This window comes from Engystomops pustulosus, chromosome 11 (assembly GCF_040894005.1).
Source record: "Engystomops pustulosus chromosome 11, aEngPut4.maternal, whole genome shotgun sequence".
Classification (NCBI taxonomy): Eukaryota; Metazoa; Chordata; class Amphibia; order Anura; family Leptodactylidae; genus Engystomops; species Engystomops pustulosus.
In genome coordinates this window covers 72,024,575-72,039,520 of record NC_092421.1, presented here as the reverse complement: position 1 = coordinate 72,039,520, position 14,946 = coordinate 72,024,575, and the positions used below count along the sequence as shown (strand labels likewise).

The 14,946-nt window shown below is 44.3% G+C and overlaps 1 protein-coding gene across 1 annotated transcript; it reads left to right on the top strand.

Moving 5' to 3' along the window:
• Positions 1 to 625: 625 nt before the first annotated feature.
• On the top strand, positions 626 to 13,939 carry BUB3 (BUB3 mitotic checkpoint protein). Its single transcript, XM_072129857.1, has 7 exons — positions 626 to 785; positions 9,434 to 9,628; positions 9,716 to 9,785; positions 10,566 to 10,717; positions 12,307 to 12,465; positions 12,570 to 12,747; positions 13,115 to 13,939. Exons 2-7 carry the CDS (start codon positions 9,434 to 9,436, stop codon positions 13,333 to 13,335), a joined length of 975 nt encoding a protein of 324 aa, XP_071985958.1. The 5' UTR covers positions 626 to 785; the 3' UTR covers positions 13,336 to 13,939.
• The last annotated feature ends 1,007 nt before the right edge of the window (positions 13,940 to 14,946 follow it).

Sequence of the window (14,946 nt, the reverse complement as noted above, 5' to 3'; positions counted from 1 at the left end):
GTGCTAGTAATCAGCTCTGGGGGTCTCCAGTGCTAGTAAACAGCTCTGGGGGTCTCCAGTGCTAGTAATCAGCTCTGGGGGTCTCCAGTACTTGTAATCAGCTCTGGGGGTCTCCAGTGCTAGTAATCAGCTCTGGGGGTCTCCAGTAATAGTAATCAGCTCTGGGGGTCTCCAGTACTAGTAATCAGCTCTGGGGGTCTCCAGTAATCAGTTATCGGGATCTTCAGTATAAATAATAAGCACTGGGGGTCTTCCGTCTTAGTAATCAGCCCTGGGGGTCTTCAGTATTAGTAATCAGCTCTGGGGGTCGCCAGTATTATTAATGTATAATCTGAGGGCTTTCTATAATTTCGTCTGCTCTGGGTTTTGGGATCTGGTTATCATCTGAAATCCCATATGGAGAAGGCGGGTGTCCATGCAGTATCAAAAGCAGGACAAAACAAAGTCATGTACGAGCCGCACTGACTCATACTCTCCCGGTACAACTATCCCGCATCCAGAACTTTCCGCCACTCGTCTTCTCCAATATCCCCGCGTGAATCCTTTTGCCATCCAAAACATGGCGGAAGCTCACATTTCCCTGGAGCTGACAGCCAAGTCGCGACGTCTCGACATTTCCGGAAGACAGTTTCCGGTCAGAATTTCTCCGTTAGCCAATGAACGTTGAAGACACTTTTTCAAACTAGCCTATCAGGAGGCTCGTTTTTAGCGGGTGCTGAATTGATTGAATGGTGGCGGTTTGAAGCGGAGATAGGGAAGAGTAGAAGGAATAGATAGAAAACACGGTGAGTTATCGGGGGCTGAGGACGGGGGGCGGGGAACGTGTGTGGCGGAGGCACCGGCGCCATTATACCGGGTCTGACAGGAATCCTATAGTGAATAGTCACTGCTTAGTATCACCTCACGCACCGGCGCCTTCCCTCCATCCCTCATGTGTCATATACTTCATATATCAGACATCTCTTCTATAATCCTCATATTATCTGGCTAGTGCGTGTTCACACTGAGGTTTTCTTACACAAAAACGCTCCATATCACCAGCTATTTGTTTTTATGACTAATCTTGCTCTAATTTCACTGGATAAACTGTAAAAATAGAGTGTGAACAAGGGCTGAGTTTTACCAGTGGCAGCCAATTAAGTAGCTGCTTACATTTGCAAGGACACTATCAGGAAGTGAAAGGTGGCTTCTGATTGGCCTTTGTTTTGTGCCTGGTTAAGCCCCTGGATATGTCATAGATGTGAGTTCCGGCTATCCTTAAAGGGTTCTTTCTAGAGTTAAAGGGATGTTCCAATTTCAGCAAATTTAATGTTATTGTTCTTTTGATAAAGTTATACAACTTTCTAATATACTTTTCTCTATCAATTCCACTCTGTTTTCTAGATCTCTGCTTGCTGTCCTGTGGTAAAAAGCTTCTCGGTTTGCTTCCAGTGGATAGAAATCTGTCCATGGTGACACACGTGCGCGACTCATTATTATAACACGGCTCTGATTACTCTCTCTGATATAATGAGGTGTGCACCTGTGTGATATAACGAGCTGTGTGACCATGGAAAGATTTCTATCCACTGGAAGTAAACATAGAAGCTTTCTATAGAATGACAGCAAGCAGAGATCTAGAAAACCGGTGAGGAATTGATACAGAAAGTAAATTGGAAAATTGTATAACTTTTCATAATACAAACAATAACATTAATTTGCCGAAATGGAACACCTAAGCTTGTATGTGAAATTTTGTCAGTTCACCAATTTAAAAAAAAAAAAAAAAAAAAAAATCATCTCAAAATTCTTGAGTGACCATAGAGGAGTCATGTTTAGAGGTTCACCCCAGAAGCATCATGAGCAGCTAGATGCATGGTACTAATATTAAAGGGAACCTGTCACCAGGGACCTCATTTTCACTAAAGACAGGTTACAGAAGCCCATCACAGCTGCAGTGCAAATCTGCCTTTCCGCTTTCTCTAAAAATTTACATTACACTATAATTGTGTGTTATAACTTACCTTGTACCCTGCCATTCTCTGTGTAGTCCCAGGGGTTGGGCTTTAGTTTAAATGCATTTCAAAAAACAACATGTGACTTGTCTGTGCTGCTCACTCCTCAGCTCTCGGTCCCCATCTTTGTGCTCCTGTACAGCTCCTCCAGAGGTCACAGCCTGGGGAGCTGACATTAGTGGGGGAGTGAGGAGCTGTACAGGAGTTTAAAGGTGGGGTGAGGAGTCTGCAGCACAGACAAGTCACATGTTGTTTTTAGAAATGCATTTAAATTAAAGCCCAACCCCTGGGACTACACAGAGGATTCTGTCATGATGTAAGGTAAGTTATAACACAATTGTATTGTAATACAAATGCTTAGAGAAAGCAGAAAAACAGACTTGTAATGCAGCTATAATGGGCAACTTGTTCCTGGTGACGGGTTCCCTCTTCTTCTGCAAATCACATCTTTTGGTTCTGTATGTTTTGAATGATGCATTGCTATAGTGTGCTATTGGGATCCAGCCTCTAAACGTGACTCTTTTCTTTTCATTATCACATGACTTTGGAGGAGATTAATTTAATTTTTTTATAGATTAAACAGGCGTAATTTCACATACATGGAACTTTACGAAGGATATTATATACCCTACATGAGGTGCTGGTAGTTTAGTGGTATAAAGAATATCAACAGGTTTCCTTTTAAAGAAAGTTACCAGGCTGTTGTAATCTTATATTTGTTATCCATGGCCTTCTTTTAAAAAATATGCTAATGAGCCAGAAAGGCACTGAGGGCGTTACTAGAGCCCCTCCATGCTATAGTTTCACAGGCTGTTACACTGAGCAGGAGCACTTCCCTCCTTCACTCCCACTGTGTGTTGAAACTTCCTCTGCTTTAGTGAGGTTACATCGGGCACAGGGCAAGTGGGAAGGGTGAGACAGTGTGACAGCTGGTAAAGCCAGATCACAGAGTGGCTAGGGTAGCCCCTCAAGTTCCTTCACATAATATTAAAAGTTGATGTTGGAAGGAAGGAGGCCATGGATAACAGATATAAGAAGATGCCACAGTCCCGGTGCCTGGAGCTATGAGTAATGTCCCGGGTTTATCAGGATGGATTTTAATGGTAGATTTCTTTTAATCGGGCTTCCCCTGTCCATGCTCTGCAGCCACTGAGAATGGGGCCTTTCAACTTGTGGCTGTGTCATTGAGGGCAAATTCAGGAACATGTGGATGTCATTCAGGATCAGATTCAGTGGTCATATGATCACAGTGATCACTATTCTGCAGGGAAGAAGGGACGCCTACATTATATACCTTAAGGCTAACTGAATGAAGGGGGGTTGTGTGTAACCATCTCAGGAGAGCTGACTGATGGGACCCCTACGTGTCACAGGGGCTTGGGGTCCCTGAATATTCTGGTTCAGTGCAGAGATCGCAATAACGCCTCTACAAGCGTCTATGACGCATGCAGAGGCTGATTTACTCTCCAAAAAAACCACCAAGCCTATAAATACGCTTGGTGATTTTCTTGTAAAAGCGCTGGCTCTCAGCAGTAGTGGTGTGCAGCTGCCGCCTGCTAGTGTGTAAGGAGCAGAGCGGACAGCGGCGCGCACAGAGCAGTCACATGCATCCCGACCCACTACACTGCAGGGATGTCTCTGCTTCTGCCGGCAGAAGGGAAGATGAAGCCACGCCCCCCTGAGCACTCACTGCTGCCGTCACTGTCTTCTCCAAGCTGCTGTGTCCTGTGTCATTTAACATATAGGGAGCAGCAGGGGAATCACATTACACTAAAAAGGGGTGGGGCAAGGCACAGGCAGGAGGACAGGACATGTGACCACTACTGGGGTCTCTGCTCCTCCTCCCCTCCTGACCCGTCTCTCTAGTTCTAATATGTACAGCTGCACATGCGCACTAGCAGACTTGGCAAAGTCTGAGAGAAAGAAGGAGAGTGGAGGAGCGTTTGATTTCAAAGGTGTTTGTTGTCATCTGGTGTGGTGGTCCTGTGCCTGCTGTGGTGGGGGTCCTGTGCCTGCTGTGGTGGGGGTCCTGTGCCTGCTGTGGTGGGGGTCCTGTGCCTGCTGTGGTGGGGGTCCTGTGCCTGCTGTGGTGGGGGTCCTGTGCCTGCTGTGGTGGGGGTCCTGTGCCTGCTGTGGTGGGGGTCCTGTGCCTGCTGTAGTGTGCTTACAGGTTTGTGTGACTGACCTATTCCCAGGGAGTTCAATTGATAAATAGTGATTACCTGAGCCGGAAATTAGATGTATTCAATAAAGTACAAAATAGTTATGATTGAGATTCTATGCATGGGTGGACTGCATGGGACAGTAGGTGACAGTGCTTGTTCAATGGTCACAAGAGCTTACAATCTATGAGGAGGAGGAGGAGGGGACACAGGAGGTGACAGTGCTTGTACAATGGTCACAGGAGCTTACAATCTATGAGGAGGGGGGCACAGGAGGTGACAGTGCTTGTTCAATGGTCACGAGCTTACAATCTATGAGGAGGAGGAGGGGACACAGGAGGTGACAGTGCTTGTACAATGGTCACAGGAGCTTACAATCTATGAGGAGGAGGGGACACAGGAGGTGACAGTGCTTGTTCAATGGTCACAAGAGCTTACAATCTATGAGGAAGAGGATACAGGAGGTGACAGTGCTTGTTCAATGGTCACAGGAGCTTACAATATATGAAGATGAGGGGACACAGGAGGTGACAGTGCTTGTACAATGGTCACAAGAGCTTACAATGTATGAGGAGGAGGGGACACAGGAGGTGACAGTGCTTGTACAATGGTCACAAGAGCTTACAATCTATGAGGAGGAGGGGACACAGGAGGTGACAGTGTTTGTACAATGGTCACAAGAGCTTACAATATATGAATATGAGGGGACACAGGAGGTGACAGTGCTTGTACAATGGTCACAAGAGCTTACAATCTATGAGGAGGAGGGGACACAGGAGGTGACAGTGCTTGTACAATGGTCACAGGAGGTTACAATCTATGAGGAGGAGGGGACACAGGAGGTGACAGTGCTTGTTCAATGGTCACAAGAGCTTACAATCTATGAGGAGGAGGGGACACAGGAGGTGACAGTGTTTGTACAATGGTCACAAGAGCTTACAATCTATGAGGAGGAGGGGGACACCGAAGGTGACAGTGCTTGTACAATGGTCACAAGAGCTTACAATCTATGAGGAGGAGGACACAGGAGGTGACAGTGCTTGTTCAATGGTCACAAGAGCTTACAATCTATGAGGAGGAGGGGGACACCGAAGGTGACAGTGCTTGTACAATGGTCACAAGAGCTTACAATCTATGAGGAGGAGGAGGGCACAGGAGGTGACAGTGCTTGTACAATGGTCACAGGAGCTTACAATCTATGAGGAGGAGGGGGACACAGGAAGTGACAGTGCTTGTACAATGGTCACAAGAGCTTACAATCTATAAGGAGGAGGGGACACAGGAGGTGACAGTGCTTGTACAATGGTCACAGGAGCTTACAATCTATGAGGAGGAGGACACAGGAGGTGACAGTGCTTGTTCAATGGTCACAAGAGCTTACAATCTATGAGGAGGAGGACACAGGAGGTGACAGTGCTTGTTCAATGGTCACAAGAGCTTACAATCTATGAGGAGGACGACAAAGGAGGTGACAGTGCTTGTACAATGGTCACAAGAGCTTACAATCTATGAGGAAGAGGACACAGGAGGTTACAATCTATGAAGATGAGGGGACAGGAGGTGACAGTGCTTGTACAATGGTCACAGGAGCTTACAATCTATGAGGAAGAGGACACAGGAAGTTACAGTGCATGTACAATGGTCACAAGAGCTTACAATCTATGAAGAGGAGGGGACAGGAGGTGACGGTCCTTGTACAATGGTCACAGGAGCTTACAATCTATGAAGAGGAGGGGACAGGAGGTGACAGTGCTTGTACTATGGTCACAAGAGCTTACAATCTATGAGGAGGAGGACACAGGAGGTGACAGTGCTTGTACAATGATCCAGGCATTTCAAGTAAGGGATAAAATAAAGACCCCAATGTTTTCACATTGTATTGAGACTCATTCTATTGAAAAAAATCCTCTCTGAACCAAAACACTTGTGCTCAGTAAGTAACAACTTTATCGCGGCCAAACACATCTTGCTAGTTAGTGAACGCAAGTGCATTGGTCAGAAGGCTTATGTTTTTGGGAAGGACTATCTAGTAAAAAATAAATAAATAATAATAAAAAAAAGTGTTATGCCCTCAACTCCCGAAAAATAAATGAAATAAATTTACAGGCGGCAGCCTCAGGCTGCTCAGTGTGGGGAGGTAGGGGGTTTGGGGCTGGATATTAACAATTTATACAACTTGGAGTTCTATATTTGTATTACTGAAAATTCCATACTCTTCCTCGGCTAAAAATACTCCTCAAAAATGGTGAGAGGAGTATTATTACCCTTCCGGAAAAATGTTAGTGCGACCTCTGGTTGAGTGTGACCAGCGCTCTACCACATCTGCAGACTGATGGAGAGAGCCAAGGACATCGTTGTCAGTCTCTTGTACTGCTCACACCGCTCCACTTCTAAAAAGGGGACTCTAGAAACTCCCTACTAGAAGCGTTATGCTCCCGTGGCCTAGTGCAGTATGTGACACCTGGTGTAGTCTGCCTAACCCCTAAGTAATAACATTGACTCTACTAAGTAAAGAGTTACTGAGTGGTATTGCAGGTGTCGTCCTCTGTGGCAGCTCCTGCCTATTCTACCACCACACTGATCCTTCCATTGTAGTGATGTTACATGACTACAGCCACCAGTCTGTGGCTATGACCATGTGTCTAGTAAAAATGATGTCCTTCTTTTTTCAGGGAGATTTAGCTTTATGCATATAGATCTACAAATAAATGACACATAAAGAGTCATGGGGGGGGGTATAGAAGAGTCACACTGGGATGAGTCTCCTTTTGAGATGTCCTACTGTCCTGGTTCATCATCACTTGTCTGGGTGTCCACAGTACTTGTCTTATCAAACACCAGTGTAGCCAGAAGGGATAAGTGCTGCGTGACTCCACCCCCTGACTCTTTAAGTTGCCTTTATTAACATATTTACAGACCTTTGTGTGATCCTGAATGTCCCAGAATATAGAAGGACATCATTGTGATTCTGCCACTGTCCTGGATAACTAGTCGCTTGCGACTTATAGGCCCAAATCCTCATGACTGGTTCCCTTCAACTGCAACGTGTGCACCCAAATGCAAAGGAAAAAAAGTGTAACCTAAGGCTACTTAAAGGGGTTTTCCCATGAAAAAAGCTGCTGTTACTTACTTGCTGAGCAGTGGGAGTCTCTGTGATGAAACCCCCACACATCACGAGAGGTCGGACCCCTCGTCACTCTCCTAGATTAAGGGAGCAGACGGCAGCAAATGATCTCCGCCAGGTCATCCACCATCAGACCCCTCATTCTTGTGATCTATGGGGGTCTCAATGACGGGCCTAACTTGTTTAGTGGGAAAACCCCTTTAAACATGGCTAGTATCTTTAAGCCAATGCCAACATGAGTTACAAATCCCGTCTATAGTGTTTGCCTCTGTACGTGGTACTAGTGGTTTTTGCTTTCCAATACTGATGTATAATCTAAGCATGTGAATGTGGCCTAAGACTGCAGAGAGCTGGACCCTGCAGCCTAATATTATTGTCCTCTCCCCAATCTTAAGGACCACCCCTTTGATGCAGTAACCAATGGCAAGTTTTAAAGGGGTTTCCCCGTGATCGAAAAACATGACTGTTTTTTTTCAAAAATAGCTCCTCTCCTGACCATGGTGTGTGCCGGTATTGCAACTGCCTTTGTCTCTATGCGGTCGAGCTGCAATACCAGCACAAACCATGGTCAGGGGAGGCGCTCTTTTTGGACCTCGCTCTTTTTCAACCTCTGGACAACCCCTTTAACCATAATAATATATTGTCTCCACAGATTTATTTATTTATTTTTTTTTTGCTGCTTTTTTTAATACCACTTGACATCTACCGTATTTTTCGGACTATAAGGCTACATGCACACTGCTGTGGCCCGCCGCATCATAGCACGGCGGGCACATGGCAGCACGCGGGGAGAGGAGGAGGGGGGAGAGCACTGCTCACCCCCGCCCCTCTCCACAGGGATAAATGGCGCATGGCGCCGTATTACGGGAAAAGATAGGACTTCGTGAGCCCATAGAAGTGTATGGGGGACGTATATCGGCCGTATATATACGTCCCCCATACATGTGTTTGAATGCAGCCTAAGGCGCACAAAAAAATCCTTTGATTTTCTCAGAAATCAAAGGTGCGCCTTATAGTCCAGTGCGCCTTATATATGAACCATACTTACAGACAACAGCTGCCTTGTACTGTGCACAGGTCTGCCACCTGCTGGTCATTCATCCTTATAATCCGGTGCGCCTTATATATGAACCTAGACGTTTTAGCAGCCATTTATTGATGGTGCGCCTTATAGTCCGAAAAATACAGTACATGTGTAAAACCTTTTATATTCCTATAATCCGGGATAAATCTTATTTTTCGTCTTATTTCATGTAGATCTTCTTTTATTGTCTTTATATAAATCTAGACTGTATTGGTGAACTTGTTGTTATTCTGTGTTGCAGGGTGGATTGTGCTGTTTGGGTGATAATCTCCTCATGCTTTAGAATGATGGGAGTGGATAGTGGAATTTGGCGCCCCCTCTCCTGGGTGCACCTGTGTACTGATGGGTAACTGGCTGAAGCCTTTGATATAATAAGGCCGAGCGGCTGCACAGGGCAATTACCCGCAGATCTCAGGACCAGAAGCCGGGTTAATTGAGATGCTCCTGTTTGTGCAGGCTGTTCTGTGGAGGAGAATCTGTGAAATTAAATTTTCTAGAAGCCACTGGCATATTTTTATTTAAACGTCTGTAGTATATAATTACTTTATTGATCCGAGAGGAAATGAGTTGCGTTAGTGGTCTTCTCTTATTTTATTAGTGGCTTCATAGAGGCCTCTGCTTATTAAAGACATATGTCTTGTTTAAACCAATCTTAGTTTCTGGTAATTTAGGAGGTTAAAATACTTGGTAATTAGTGACAGATCTTGTTACAGGGAAGACATTCCTGGCCCATTTATTAATATAGTTGCCACCAGAGCAGGCCTCATTAGGAAGATTCTCAATGATTACTTGCATCTTTCAGAGGAGCAATCGCATGTCTGTATCTCCTGGGGTAATGCACCATCATTATCTGGGTAGAGAGATTCAATGATTTATTGTCCACATATTTCTTTAGTTTTTTTGGAGTAACTTTACACAAAGTGGTGGAATTGTACAAGGAGAATCCCCTGCAGGGCACAGTCGTTAGAACTTTTTGCTAATCTCATTTACACATTGCAGATATTGTCATCTCTTTTATAGAATGGAATCGGTAACTACTTTCTAAATTCTTCTGTTTTTTATATTTTAGATGTCTAGCTCCAACGAATTCAAGCTAAATCAAGCCCCGGAGGATGGAATATCTGCCGTCAAGTTCAGTCCAAACACCTCCCAGTTCTTGCTGGTGTCCTCTTGGGACTCTTCTGTCCGCCTGTATGATGTTCCTGCTAATACTATGAGGCTGAAGTACCAGCATGTTGGTCCCGTCCTTGACTGTGCTTTCTACGTATGTATCTATCGGTTTATTTTTTTGTGTGTGTGAGACTCTCATTATGAGAATTTACACTTCAGCTGTATTCACTTTATATTGTAGGATCCTACACATGCCTGGAGTGGAGGCCTGGATCATCAGCTGAAAATGCATGACCTCAACACAGATGGAGGTACGGGTGCATCACTTGTAGGTTATCAAACTTATGTATACTGTTGAGGTGGTCCTCTACTTAAGGACACCTGACTTACAGAGGAACCCTAGTTACAGACGGACCCCTCTGCCCACTGTGACTTTTATTTAAGCTCTCCGGAAGTTTTACTACAGTCCCAGGCTGCAGTGATCAGCTGTAAGGTGTCTGGAATGGACCTTTAGTGATAATCTTTGGTCCAAAAACAGCTGAAAATTTTGAAACTCCAATTGTCACTGGGGCAAAATTTTTTTTTTTGTCTGGATCTGCAATTATAAAATATACAGTTTCGACTTGCATACAAATTCAACTTAAGAACAAATCTATGGAACCCATCTTGTATGTAACCCCGGGACTGCCTGTACATTGTTTTAATATTTATTTCCTTGTTTAGCTGTTTGTGACAGAACAGGCAGTCACTGTACCCCTCGTATATATTAGGTGCAACAGAGGAACTGCATGTGACGGAGCCGCAACCTCAACACCCGAGAATATAAAATAGCAGCCCCTTTAAAGCCTAGTCACATCTAGACTGTACCCGAGGCACATCAGAGTGCTCTGCTAGTCCTATAACTAAATACCCTGCCCGCGGCTTATAGCTGCCCTCGGTGCACCCAGATCGTGGGATGTGACATGGACTTAGCGGTTGATAGAGTATGTTTTAAATGAAGCTTAGGCGTTTATAAAGTCAGATTTTGTGCCCCCCAGGCTGTATTGATTTTGTATTTTTCTTCCCCTTCTTTTATTCTTTTGCTTTTTCAGAGACGGTGGTTGGTAATCACGACGCCCCCATCCGATGTGTAGAGTTCTGCCCCGAGGTGAATGTTATGGTGACGGGTAGTTGGGACCAGACTGTGAAATTGTGGGACCCGCGGACACCTTGTAACGCCGGAACATTTTCTCAACCAGATAAGGTTTGCTTAATCATTCTTTATATATTACTAATATTTTTTTGGGGGGTTAAATTATGCCACACTATATCCTTTTTATGAAATTATTGTCCAGCATCGCTGCCCTCCCCCACCCCATCGTATTTCGGTATTTGTGAAGCCAGCGCTTGGCTAAAACCAATAGTTTCTCCCGCAGACCTCACATAAGATTAGAGCGCCAGCATTTAAGTTATTACATCCTTTTCTCCTTCATATTTTCCACTAAGTTCCTGTGTCAAGATGAAGCAGGAAAGCTTTTCCTTCCACTAAATCAACACCGCACTTCTGTGCCTGTGCTTCCTCTTAAATATACTGACCAGTTTGGAGCCATCATTACAGGGGCTGCACTCCATCTAAATGGCCGTCATTTTTAGCCCATCACGACTGAATCTACTTCTGGCGAGACCTTTGTGCGGGAGCAGAATAATTGCATTGTTTCTTGGTTTGATTTATGGCTGTATGTGGCCAGTAAAAGCCGGTGATGAATAGCTGACAGGACAGCACATAATAGACGGCCACTGGGAAACCGCCTACCTATTGGCTCCGACAGCTCGGCAGGTTTCTTCATTCCTCAGTTTTCTACTACTTTTTTTTTTTTTTTCCTTCTTTCAAACTCCTGATATATGTGTCCACCCACTCGGCGGTTTGACACTATGGTTTGGGGTGATTGATGAAACTGGTGGCTAGAAAGACTACTTCCAATCCAGGTGTGACACCAGTTTATAAAGAAGATTTAGCATTCCCAGCGAGATTGTTTCATTAGAAGTGTTGGGTTTCTTGCCCCCTCCTGCACGGGTGCTATGGTCGCTGTATGTCTTGGTAATGGTGGCAGCAGTCGTACCTGTGGCATTAGTGTAAAGTGGCGATCCCTGCCGCATTCATTTATAATTTCTCTGCCAGTCACACGCCGGTATAAATTGTTCTCACCTCTTCTTTGTAAGTGCTGAACGTTTATGAAGGTCTGTCACATCCCACGCGAACATGGCAGCCAAAATATTTTGTACATGTAATATTCCAGCCACCTTACAGGTTCAGGGTCTATACAAGGTATATGCAACCATTATTGGGTAAATCATAGAAGCGAATGGGGCCCAATTGTAAGTTTGTTCACAGATCAGAGTTTTCTGATAGAAGTGAATTGATCTCTAGGCGAGCATGCTCACTCGTAGTGATAATAATCTCTGTACAGCGCTGAGGAATAGGTTGGCGCTATATAAATGATGTAACTGCGCTGCAGATGGATGCTGAAAGTTCTGTAATTGACTTTCCTCAGTGCACACAGCTCCCAGGCCTGAGCTCTATCGTGCAAATTGATGACTGAAAAATGTTTTGCAGCTTTTTATTAAACCATGTGATACCCTGGGACTTTTTGGGGGCTTGGACATAGGAAACCTTTAATTTACAATCGCTGACCTCTGTCCCTGTGTTGTGGTTCATTTGTCTTATTTTGGGAACATATTTCTAAGATGTGCTGAAGTTTTGTGCAAACAACAATCCCTGCCCCCTAGAAATCTATTATTTCACACTGTAATCTGTGATTGTTTTATGACTCACAATTCTCTATTCTTAAATAGGTGTATACACTCTCTGTATCTGGGGACAGACTGATTGTGGGCACCGCCGGTCGAAGGGTGCTGGTATGGGATCTCAGGAACATGGGCTATGTACAGCAAAGGCGGGAATCCAGTCTAAAGTACCAGACCCGATGTATCAGAGCCTTCCCCAATAAGCAGGTTAGAAAGACGCTTCATCCAGCTCAATAAAGTTTGTTGAAAAGAGACGAAGTCATACATCTGACCCTAAAAACCCCTATCTATCTCCCGTTTTTGGCCTGTAGGGTTACGTTTTGAGTTCCATTGAAGGAAGAGTCGCTGTTGAGTATCTAGACCCAAGCTTGGAAGTCCAGAAGAAGAAATATGCCTTCAAGTGTCATCGACTGAAGGAGAACAACATTGAACAGATCTATCCTGTAAATGCCGTGTCCTTCCACAGTCTACACAACACCTTTGCCACAGGTTAGTCACATCTGCATAGGGGGCTTTGTTGGCTTCTTCCATAGCAGTATCTGGTAAAATATTGGCATGATATAATGGCCAAGAGCGACACACTTGGTCATAGATCTTGGGGTACACGGGATTCGTATATGTTGTGCAAACTGTCCATCTCATTGATGGGATCATGTTATAGATTACAACAATGGAAATAATACTGGAAGCCTTGGATGGGGTGTGAAATTTGTCTATTTCCCACATTTCTTCTCAAAGTTATTTTGTTTTGTAATTCGGACCTTCAACCCCCAAACCCCCCCCCCCCCCCCCCCTGCACTATTGCCTTGTGACCTGATCTAAAAGCGCTAACACATTCTTTCCTTACAACCTTCAGGCGGTTCAGACGGTTTTGTGAATATTTGGGATCCTTTCAACAAAAAGCGCCTGTGCCAGTTCCACCGTTACCCTACAAGTATCGCGTCCCTGGCCTTCAGCAACGACGGCAGCACTCTGGCAATCGCCGCCTCCTACATGTACGAAATGGATGACATTGAACACCCCGAAGATGCTATCTTCATACGGCAAGTGACAGACGCCGAGACAAAGCCCAAGTGAGGCAGCTTCACCTGCCTGTCCTCCCCCAGCACCAAGATTTTTTATTAATTTTCCTTTGCCTCATGAATAGCGTTATTGATGTTAAGGGGAGATAACTACGTCTGACTGTAGGGCTGGGGGAGATGTTATCACATCCTCCCAAGCTTTCAATATCCGTCAGTTGATAGACGTCTGACAGATAAAATTATGCTCAGTTGTTTTATACAGAAGCGTGTCGACCTCCTCTGCATTTCTTGCCCTTCATTATTTCACCCGGAGGACTCCTCTGACTTGGTTATGTGCGAGTGTCGGCTGGTTACAGTATTCCCCTCCCTTCTTGTCTGTGTCACTTTTTTTTTAAATGGAAAAATCCACCAAACCAGCCGGACTGAAGACAACAATTGACTTTATTTCTAAATAGTTGCACAATCCACGGGGACAAATATCGGCAACGTGCTTTAAACGAGAAGATCTGTATTGGTCATGGCTGATATATACCTCCAACATACAAACCTTTGTGCAACAATGTTTTCTAGAAACTCCCATTGAACATGATGTGGGATATAACAACTTCCTGTTTTAGATATAAAAAAGATTACAACGAGTTGTGTTGTAAATCTGTTCACACCGGTCTAAAGATTTACTTCATTTGAAAATCACTAAAGCATTTTGTAGATAAAATAATAAACTGCTATTTATTCTGGTATTCGTCATGATCGAGGAGGATCAAACCTGCTAGATTCACAACGTTATGGCGCTGTTGGGAGACCAGGAAACGGAGACACTGTCCTCCATAGGTCACTTGGTAAGTATCCGTGTGCATTTCCTTCAGGGTCATATGCACCGTTCATGAGGCCTAAGGGCGCATTCAGGCTCTCCTTGGCAAACCAGGAGCGGGTCAGGTATGTATCTAGCGAGAAACAAAAATATAAAACCAATAAGTTGCGTGATGGTAGATGTTAAAAGCAACAAACGAATTAACAAGCCCATGTATAAAAAAAAAAAAAATCTTTGTGAACCTCATTAACCTTGCAAATGGACCTAAGAGGCTCCAAACTCCGTTAACACCTATGCAGCCTGGAGCCCCTCTGGCTCATTTGCATACCATCCTTAATCATGGTGGTGATGTCCTTTAATCCTTACAGAACTCGGCCCTTTTTTGGTTTTTAGTCCCCTCATTCCAAAGGCGATATTTACTTATTTTTTTCCATTTAACATATGTATGAGGGGTTTTTATCTGCAGGACAAATTGTACTTTTTAGTGGTGCTGTTTTAATATTCCATGCAATGTTCTGGGAAGCTGGGAAAAAATTTTCAGTGTGGAGAAATTTTCCAAAAAAACCCCACATGTGCTGTGTTTTCTTGTGGGCTTTGTTTTTCCAGCTTTCATTCTGTGCCCAAAATGACACTTTCCCGCTTTTATTCTTTGAGCCAGTACCATCACATTTATATAGGTTTTAGTAGATTTTTACAAATTCAGAAGTTTTGTACAAAAAAAAATATTTGCCAATTTGCTGGATACACGGGCGTTTTAATTCTATATCAATTTGGGACTTATATGACAGTCCATGGATGGAAAAATGTGGCAAAAGTGTCAATTCTGACATTTTGGGTTCTATTTTCCGTTACGGT